At 46.1% G+C, this 9,756-nt stretch overlaps 1 protein-coding gene across 1 annotated transcript; it reads right to left on the bottom strand.

Moving 5' to 3' along the window:
• Positions 1-3,315: 3,315 nt before the first annotated feature.
• CCN1 (cellular communication network factor 1) lies at positions 3,316-6,176 on the bottom strand. The gene is made up of 5 exons (XM_069478151.1): positions 5,908-6,176; positions 5,379-5,592; positions 4,672-5,028; positions 4,330-4,538; positions 3,316-4,212 (listed from the first exon to the last, which is right to left on the bottom strand). The coding sequence occupies exons 1-5, from the start codon at positions 5,968-5,970 to the stop codon at positions 3,910-3,912; spliced, it is 1,146 nt and encodes a 381-aa protein (XP_069334252.1). The 5' UTR covers positions 5,971-6,176; the 3' UTR covers positions 3,316-3,909.
• Positions 6,177-9,756: the final 3,580 nt, after the last annotated feature.

Below are 9,756 nucleotides of genomic sequence, written 5' to 3'. Positions count from 1 at the left end.
TGTAATGCTTCCTCCATATTCATTGGTCAAAGTAGTCAAAGAGCTCACCCAGATTCAAGAGCTGGGAGGAGTAGACCACACCTATTGATGGGGGAGCAACAGGGTCTCATTGCAGAAAGGCATGTGTATCGTTGCAGCCGCCTTTGCAAAATACAATGTGCGGCAAGTGAAGAGGCCATTCAGTATTTCAGGCAGGAGATAATGGTGGCTTACTTTGGATATTTGCACTGGAGATGAGAAAGGGGTGGATTCAGAAAAATATATGGGAGCCATAAAGCACTAACAAATGCATTCGAGTATTTGTTCATTGAATGGCATTTTATAAGATTCCATGGATGAGTCTTTCTCACCACCAATGAAGTAAGACACAAATACATCTGATCTATTCATGGGACATAGACATCATTGTCATGCTTCAAAGTGTGCTTTGTTTTAAAGAGGATCTAGCAACATTACATTTTCAAAGGCTTCATAGAAATGAGTGTGTTTGGACACAGAAAGACCTGAGCAGTTTTCACTTCATACATTCAGTTACTTGAGGAGACAAAGTTTTTAAGGTATGAGAGTCAATGTACCAAAGAGAGTATAAGAAAAAAGGGGTTTTCTTGATGACAAAAGTACTGGATGCTATTTTCCCATCTTAATACCTGACAGAATGATCCAAAAACTTGCCCAGAGTCACCTAGTGAATTAATGGCAGAGCTGGTGCTAATAGACATGTCTCTTGATTCCAGTCTGGGATTCTTTCCACTGTAGTATCACCTGCCATTCTGGCCAGAACACAGCTCTGCTCTATGAGTGGTCACATTGAACCCTTGCTATTGCCCAACTGACTTTCAAATAGTGCCAGAAGGCTGGGAGAAGAAGCTATGAACAAATCAAATCTGTGCCTTCTACTGCAAAAGGAACTCTAAAATATGCTTTGCTAATTTTGACTCAGTTGTGTCTTTTTGAGGAACGTACAGCACATACGTTTATTTGAAAAATTGTTACCATGAAACTACTTACTGTGCTGCTAAATGTCCCATAGAATATTTCTTAAAATTCACTGAATGCCTAAGATTCTGAGATCACATTATAACTCTCAGTTCTAAAGTCTCTACCAAAAAAATAGCTCAAGATCACCAGGATCTTTGGGTTGAAAAGTGAGAACACCACAAGGTCTTTACTTTGTGTGTGTGTGTGTGTGTGTGTGTGTGTGTGTAAGGGGAGGTACATATAAATAATGTATGTTTATATATATATATATATATATATATATGCAACTTCTATTTCATATATGCGGATGCATGATTTTTGTTTTCTTGATATTGGAAGTGGGTAGCCCTCCACTCTGGATGTAGTAGGTAAGACCTATATGTGCTAAATATCATAACTTCATTTTTTGACTACTTTTAATTTCTTCAGTTTTTTTCTCTAATCAAATAATATACACATAATTTGCCTCTATTCATCTTCTTTAATAATTAAGCATCTTATTGTAAATAGAATTGGCACCTCATTATATTTGCTAGGTTGAGATTAATGACCCAAAAGTCCAGTGTTTACCCATGCTAGATTTTGTTTCATGTTTGAGCTTATTTGGACAAATATTACCTCCCCACACACTGAAAGGATCTATAAAATATTGCTTCTTGATCTCTGCCTAAGAAGCAATTTGCTGGGCTCCTGTGTTGGAGGGCAATACCTCAGGACGGGTGCTTGGGAATGTGTAAAGCTAGCCTATGGATTTAGATGTCTGTTCAAAAAGATTACACCACAAAAACCTCACACCTTTATTATGTTTCACATGCTGTACTGCACTGACAAGCTTAACTGCATCCAAGACTGGGCCAGGTGGTGTTTAAATTCTCAAATATCTTAAAATTTGAATGCTTCAAGCAAGAAAAACTGACTATTCAGAAGGCACAAGTTATAATATTTTGGGCAAGTCAAAATCGGAAGAGTGAAAGCTTTTGTCCATGGGTTTTATTAGCACATTTATATTAACTTTTGCTCATTTCAATAAGGCTTTAAAACAGATGCTTAGGCAATGTTTTTCAGGTCTTCATTTAAGCATCAATATTAACTAATCTATTTTGAAAAATCCCTTACAGGACCCCAGAAACTGTCCTCCTCCTCTTCCCTTTTTAAAGCACTTTCTCTTATGCCTAAAAATTCAAGTACTCTCTTAACTAAGTGCAGACTGAAATATTTCACTATGGATTTGAACGAGAGCCAAGATTGATGATGAAAGGAAAACTTCTCTCTATAAAAGGTTTATTGTCAGCGCTTTCTAAAGATGTAGATTCTTCTAAAACAGGCTACCAACACTTTTACAAACATTGATGCAGCCTTCTCAACCTCTTCTAGACCTATGGTTCAGGTCCCTTTCTTTTAACAATGCTGTCTGTCTAGCCTTTGACCTTCTGGACAGCCAACTCTAACTGCTCTCTACCCCATCAATATAACGTATATCATAAAAAGGAAAGGGGGATGGGGCAGCTTGGTCCTCATGCTATTGGAAAGTACTTGAAATTCCTTGCATTCTTTTGCATTTAACAGCATGTTTACCTAATCACCCGCTTATTAGGATTAACACAAGTCATGCTTCAAGCTCATTTAGTGAAAACAAACTGACTCCTATAGACCTCAAGATTTTTTCTCTGATATCAGCTAAGGGTGAATTTTTAAGTAGTTCTCTTAATTTTTAGGAATGGCATTGGGAAAATATAAAGTTATAAACAAGGGACATTTTATAATACATTATTCAACCATACTCAATCTTGCCCATGGATTTAGATGTGGGCAGCCTGGGTTATGAACTATTTTCATTTAAGGGTTTCTCTTCTCTACTGAAGTGATGTGCACAATAACCTGGTGAATAAAATGATAAATGACTCTACTGTACACATCACACACAGTGATGGAGACCCTTAAGCTTTGAATTCTTATGAAAATAAAGCATTATTTTTTTGAATGGCAAATTTAGCTTCAGAATCCTTCTTGTGCTTCGTACAATGCCTAGCATTCAATACACATTTTTTAAACAGATTACTTTATATCCAAGGATTTTTCTCTCCTGAAAATATAAAAGCAATCATTGTCTTATTCTTATACCTTAGTTCACTGCTATATCCCAATAAGGCAACTAGAATAATTCCTGACACATAGTAGGCACCCAATAAATCCTGTTTGAGTGATTGACTAGGTGAGCTAGGTTGTTCCCAATGACTTTGGAAGGTCTCTAAAAATATTGAATGGCATACACTCAGATATTAGGTAAATATTTCTTTATTAAATGATTAATTCCATAAATAAATTCTTTTCACTGAATATAAAATTAAAATCATTTACAAATTATTCCAGTATTACATTTCCCCTCCCTCCCCAAAGCTACATTTTGATAAATAAAAACATTCAGTCTTAAAACACCTGATTTCTGTTTGCAGTTTAGAGTGCAGATAGCTGCCTCTCAAGGACACTCACGGAGCGTCCCTTCAGGAAGGAATGGAATGCCTTCCCAGGTACTTCTGTCAAAGGACGAATGAAGGCTTTAACTGTCCAACTAATCTTATTATCTTTTACAATTGTAGAACCAAAAGGAAAAAAGCCTAGAGGAAAAATATGCTTAGCAAATAATTTACAAACAGAAAACAGAACGTCATCAACACCACAAGCTCCAAAATGAAGCAGTAACATGTGCTCCAATACTATGAAGCAAAGTATTCTCCAATTGCGGCTGCATTCGTGTCCATCTGCACCAGCACCCTTGGCTGTTTCGAAATACCTTAATACTACTCAAGAATGAGCAAGGTATCCCTTCTACAATGAGTCCCTTCACCCACACCGCCCCCACCCATGTCTCCGTGATTCTGACACTTTTCTCCCTTGTTTGTCAACCCGTGCACTGGAAACCCAGGTAGCATTTTAGTCCCTAAATTTGTGAATGTCGTTGAACAGCCTGTAGAAGGGAAATGCTGCCTCGTTGGCATGTGGGCAGTTGTAGTTGCATTTGCAGGACTGGATCATCATAACGTTCTTGGAAAACGTCTCCCCATCTTCGCAGCGGAACCGCATCTTCACAGTCCTGGTCTGCTGGGGTGTGCAGCACCGGCCGTCCACGCAGGAACCGCAGTACTTGGGACGGTATTTCTTTACGCTCGAACATCCAGCGTAAGTAAACCTGACCGGTTCTGGGGATTTCTTGGTCTTGCTGCATTTTTTGCCCTTCTGTAAGAAAGAGGAGAGGCGGAAAGTTAGGGATGATATTTCTCTTTCTTGCCAAAGGGGTTCACATCCCACCCACCTGCCAGAGAACCGTCTACACATGTCCCTGAAAGAACTTACTTTCAGGCTGCTGTACACTGGCTGTCCACAAGGCCGCACCTCACAGATCCGGGTTTCTTTCACCAGGCGGCATTCAGGGTTGTCATTGGTAACTCGTGTGGAGATACCAGTTCCGCAGGTCTTTGAGCACTGCGACCATGAAGTTGTTTGGACTATACATTTCTGGCCATGTAAAGGGTTGTATAGGATGCGAGGCTCCATGCCAAAAACTAGAGAGACGGACAAGAGGGAAGACTACTCAGAGGCATACTGACACACACGGATTCAAGTACTCGTTTTTGTAAAGCTTCCAACTATTCATGTATTGCAGTACAATATCTTAAGGACTCAGTCTCGACTTACCAGGGAGCCGCTTTAGCGAGCCGCCTTTTCCAACTGCAATTAATTCATTGTTTCTCGTTAACTCCACCTCAGAGGCATCGAAACCCAGCCCCTTGCCGAGGAGGCCGTCCTGGTCGTCCATGGGGTCCTTGACACCATCCTCATCACAGACCCACTCCTCACAGCACTGCCCGGTGACTTTGACAAGCCGGGGGTTGGGACAGCCCAAGTTGGGGAGAGACAGTTCTTGGGGACACAGAGGAATGCAGCCCACGGCGCCATCAATACATGTGCACTGATGTTTACAGTTTGGCTGGAAACTTTCCCCGTTCTGGTAGATTCTGGAGTTATATTCACAGGGTCTGCCCTCTGACTGAGCTGCAAAGATCAACAGAATAGAACAGTAGAAGAGGATAAAGTTAAGATTCCGAATGATTGCCTGAAACTCATACATATTTTCTGCTGTTAAATTCAATTTATGGTAAAGTTCCCTACAATTCCCCAGAGACTCCAGACCAGAACAATAAGTTAGTCAGGAATCACTTTTCCGTATGCGCTCTCGTTGGGCCCAGACACACTGAATTGCATTCCAGACTGCTGAAATCATGTGCCTTTCTGCCAAGCTACCAACAACAAAGCATCACCATACATGGTCTCAAAATTACTAAACTTCTGGACTATGGGGACTAGTATTTTTTTTTAAAGGGGCCAAACCACAAGCATCTTACCTCTGCAGATCCCCTTCAGAGCCGTGGAGCTGGCGCCAAAATTGCATTCCAGCCCCTTGGTGTGGTCGCAGGGCTGCGTTTTGCTGCAGTCCTCGTTGAGCTGCTTGGCGCAGACCTTACAGCAGCCGCAGCCGTCCCGGACCAGCCCGACTCCCGGCGCGCACTTGGGCGCCTCCAGGGGGCAGTGGCAGGCGGCGGGGCAGGTGGAGAGCGCCTGGAAGGGGGAGAAGGAACGCGTGAGAGTCGGCGCGGTGCGCAGGAGAGGCGCGGTGGCTGCCCCGGGGAAGGGACGGGGGTCTCCGACCCTGCCGACGGGAAGTCTCGGACCCGGTCCAGCCCCGCCACCCCGGGCGGCTGCGCCCACCAGGAGGCCCCCGACACGTCTTCAGGGGGCGCTTAAAGCAACAGCTACCCGCAAACGGCCCCGAACTTTTTAGTTTAGCTTTTCCTGCCGCGGGCAATCTGGGACAAGGGGAAGGGGACTGCAGAGCGGACGGGGAAGCGGTGGCAAAAGAAAAGTCCAACTCACCAGCCTGGTCAAAAGGAGAAGGGTGACGGCGAAGGCGAGCGCCCTGGCCGTGCGGGAGCTCATTGTGGCGCGCAGGAGAAGCCGGGGCGAGCGCGGCGGCAAAGGCGCCAACAAGCTGGTGCGCAGCGGACAGGCCCGGAGCGGCTGGGTGGCGGCGGCGGTGTGGTGGGCCGGGCGGGCAGCGAGGAGAGGGCCGGGGCGGCGGGCGGGCTGCGGGCGTCCTTCGCTCGAAGTCCTAACGGAGGAGGCGCGGAGGGCGCGGGTGCTGCTCGGGGGCGCTCTCGCTCGCGGTCTGCCCAGGCGCTCGGAGCCCGCCTTTTATACCGCCGGCGGAGGCGCCGCGTGTTGCAGTGACGTCGGCTCTGTCTGCGCGTTCCAGAATTCTCAAACATCTCAGGAATGCTGGTTGGCGCGGGCTGCTGCCAAGCGCCTCCCCTGACTCCATTGCACCTTTTTTTTTTTTTTTTTGGTCCCAGACCCGTCAAGAAAACAGTCCGTTTTTTCCACCTTAAATAACGACTTGTATTGGGGAGGGCTCTTTTGGGCGTGATGGTGGTTGAAGGGTCGTGGGGGACAAGGGAGGCCAGTTCAGAACTTTGCCTGGACTGGGAAGGTGGGAGGACCTGAGAGGGAGGAACAAAAGTCGTTTTGTTTGGTGATACGAGTTGACCGGGCAGCCACGGAAGCCCTCACCCGGGAAAGCAGCGAGCTGTTTGCTTGTTTACAGAGAAGGTGAGAGTCAAGTTATCTATTGAGAGAGTAGAATGGGGAGGGGAGCGTATCTCTGAGCCAGAAATATTTGTGGACCTCAAAGAGGCATGTTCGGATCAAGTACCAAAGCTTTGGCATGATGTTTATTAGCCAAGTTAAGTGTATTGCAAATTAATACCCGCAGTGGCATTTATGAATGAGAAGCGGGGGGAACCTTCCCCCATCCTATGGCAAATTCCCAGGCAGAGGTCTTCCCTCCTCCGCCCCTCCCCCCTTTTTGGTATGTTGTACTTATTTGTTTTTGGAGGTTCCCACTTTAGTTCCAGCCCACTGCCTGTGTTGGAAGTCCAGAGGAAACGAATGCAGGGAGTTCTCCGGGAGGCTAACTTACACTTCCTTACGGATGCAGGAGACAGGGTAAGCTCTCCCAGTCTCCCTCCGGGGGCAGGAGGCAAAGCTAACTGAGCAGCACGCCAGAAGCAGAGGGACCACTGTGGAGTGATTTGGCCTGAAATCATCACCTGCAAGGCCAAACCAGATTCCAGTACCATTATGCCCAATGAATCTTTGGAAAACTGCAGACTCCTTAAAGCTAAAAGTTTTGCGGACCACTTTCCTTTCCTTAGGACCAGTTGGAAGCCTCCCATTTAAAGTGAATTGCAATGCCCTTCTCTCCAAGTACAGAGAAATAAGACATTTAGGATGTAATATCCCATAATAAAAATGTCAGCAGATTTTAAGATCCTGCTCTACCTGCAATGGGACTCCGTACAGGCAATTTATTTGAACATCAACAATATCGTTTGTGTTGTTGCTAAACTTTCCCTGAACGTTTCAAAAAACTATCTTCTTGTGCAATTTAAGTTAAAAAAAAAAATGAGTTATTCCAGGCTCATTTTTTTTTTTTTTTTTTTACGTGCTCTAGGATAACTACTCGTCCTTTTTAATGTTTGGGCTGTTTAGACTTCATAAATTAGCAGTCTTGCTTAAGAAGGCCTTCAGTGCTGACTTTTCTGTGAATGATTCTGATAAGCACAATGAGAAGCTATTGGAATGAAAACACACTCCAGTGAAGAGAACTGTTGCAGGGAAGAGTTAAGTTTCATTCATTCAAATGTGCCCTTTCATAAATGGAAGAGGCATTTGCTAGAGGGAGTAGGATCTCTAAGGCTCTGTGGGAGGGGGTAGGGTGGGAGACTTTTAAAGACAATGGATTGTCAGGTGTTATGCAAATAAAGTAAGGAAAGTCTGGGCCCTACATGTACACAATAACATCAGTTATTACTTAGAAACCATTTTTTCCCTGCCTTAGCGGTTCATTATTGTTTCCTTCTTAATGAAGTGACGGGGGGGGGGGGGGGCAAGGGGAGAGAAGAGGGCAGTAGGCATAGCTCAGGGTTGGAGGAAGTGGTGAAGAGAGAGAATGGAGTGGAAGGTTCCTGGCTTCTGTTGTGGCGTCTTTTCTATTTGACTTCATGGTTGTAAGTATTTCCAGATGGGGAATCAGACACTAGACGTAACAATATTTCCATATTTGGGTATAGCAGTAGCCTGCGTTTTTAACATTTTTCTGCCTCTGTTATCCAACCACAAAGCATTCTTGACAGCTTCAAATGTTGTTAAATATAGATTTAACTTCTGTTCCCAGAGCAGGAAATTCTTTGGAATTCCTTGTTTTTCACACAATCTGTCTATCATGATTTAAAATAAAATTACAGTGGATGATCCAACTGGCCATATGTACCTTGTTCCTTTATTGAGGGTTGGGGGTGGGGAATGGCAAAGAGATCCAGTCTGCATCACAGCGTTCAAACACGCCATTCCAGAGATTCCTTTAAAAATCACATTAAAGTTTTCTGACAAGGGTGTGTGGGTTTGTTTCTGGACTTCATCTGGGGAATCTTGGAGGATGAGTTTGCCCCAGAGGAGAAACTTAGAGAACCTCACCGCCAGCTGCCCATTTAAAGCAGAGGGTGTGTTGTGGGAGGGGGGTGGGAAGCTGGAGCAACAGGGCCAGGAGGTGGGGGAGCGGGGCAGACTGGAGTAACCTATGTGCACAGCCTTTCCATATACCATGTCCTGGTGCGCCTGCCGGTAAACGACATCAGGCTAAAGGAACAGCGGCTCCTCAGGTCCCCTACAAGGACGGTCCAGAAACCCCAGACATCCCCGTGTCGCCTTCTCGCCTCCTCTGCTGAGAGCTGCAGACCAGTTCACGTTGACCGACAGGAGGGGAAATGTGCAAATGTTTATGGGTAAGTGTTGCTTCGAGTGCTAATTCTGCATGGCTCTTTTGCTCGTTTTCCCCCCACCCTGCCATACGGGTGCCCCAGTAGGGAATATCGGGCTGCCTTGTTTCCTTGGGCTGCAAGCCACGGAGAAGGGGCTGACTGTCTTCTGCAGCTCCTGGCTTCAGGCTGAGCGGTAGGGACATCTCTCACCGAGGCTGCCAGAGGATTTTGGGTTACCTAAAGAAGGGTTCAATGCCTGGCAGCAACTGAGAATAAGAATGACTGTAAACCGTGTGACTCTGGTTCCTAGCCCTAGACCTAAAGGTTCTTACACTAGCGTGCATCATAATCACCTGGAGGGCTGGTTAAAAGACTGATTGCTGGACCCCATCCCAGGGGCTCTGATTACATTCCTATAAAGCCACTTAGGTGATGGTGATGCACCTGGTCCGAGATCACACCGAGAACCACTGCCCTGGACGACAGGAGTGCCTGTAATAGCTGAGAGAGAGGGAGAGGGAGAGAAAGAGAGAGAGAGTGTGTGTGTGTCCTCATAGTCAGATACTCCCCTGCACACCCAGTCTCACAACTCCACTTTTTACAGCCACCTTAATGAACAGAGCAATTTATGGTGTTTGCAAAAGGCCAGCTTTAAGTTGGCGTCCCCGCGCCATCCCATTTTCTCCTCCACCGTTTGCCCACCCCCACCCCCTTGATGTGATCGCCAGAACAGCCAGAGGAAGCCGGGATTATGGTGGCGGCGGGAACTGGGTGGAAGACGCGCGAGAGCGCCTCAGTGGGCCCCAGGACTCCTGCGGAGGCAGCGAGCAGGGGCCGCACAGCGGGAGGGCCCAGGGCCGGAGGCACCGGACGCTCCTGGCCGCCCGCTGCCGCCGCCCCCTGCCGG

Source organism: Eulemur rufifrons, chromosome 8 (assembly GCF_041146395.1).
Source record: "Eulemur rufifrons isolate Redbay chromosome 8, OSU_ERuf_1, whole genome shotgun sequence".
Classification (NCBI taxonomy): domain Eukaryota; kingdom Metazoa; phylum Chordata; class Mammalia; order Primates; family Lemuridae; genus Eulemur; species Eulemur rufifrons.
Note: the sequence above shows the minus strand (reverse complement) of the source record. Positions and strands in the feature narration are given on the sequence as shown.

Bases quoted from the DNA above. Each gene is read 5' to 3' on its own strand.
- CCN1 (XM_069478151.1), bottom strand. From the start codon at position 5,970: ATGAGCTCCCGCACGGCCAGGGCGCTCGCCTTCGCCGTCACCCTTCTC. The intron at 4,539-4,671 runs GTAAGTCGAGAC...CCGTCTCTCTAG, and splicing joins CTCGCTAAAGCGGCTCCCTG to TTTTTGGCATGGAGCCTCGC. The intron at 4,213-4,329 runs GTAAGTTCTTTC...TCTTTCTTACAG, and splicing joins CAGTGTACAGCAGCCTGAAA to AAGGGCAAAAAATGCAGCAA.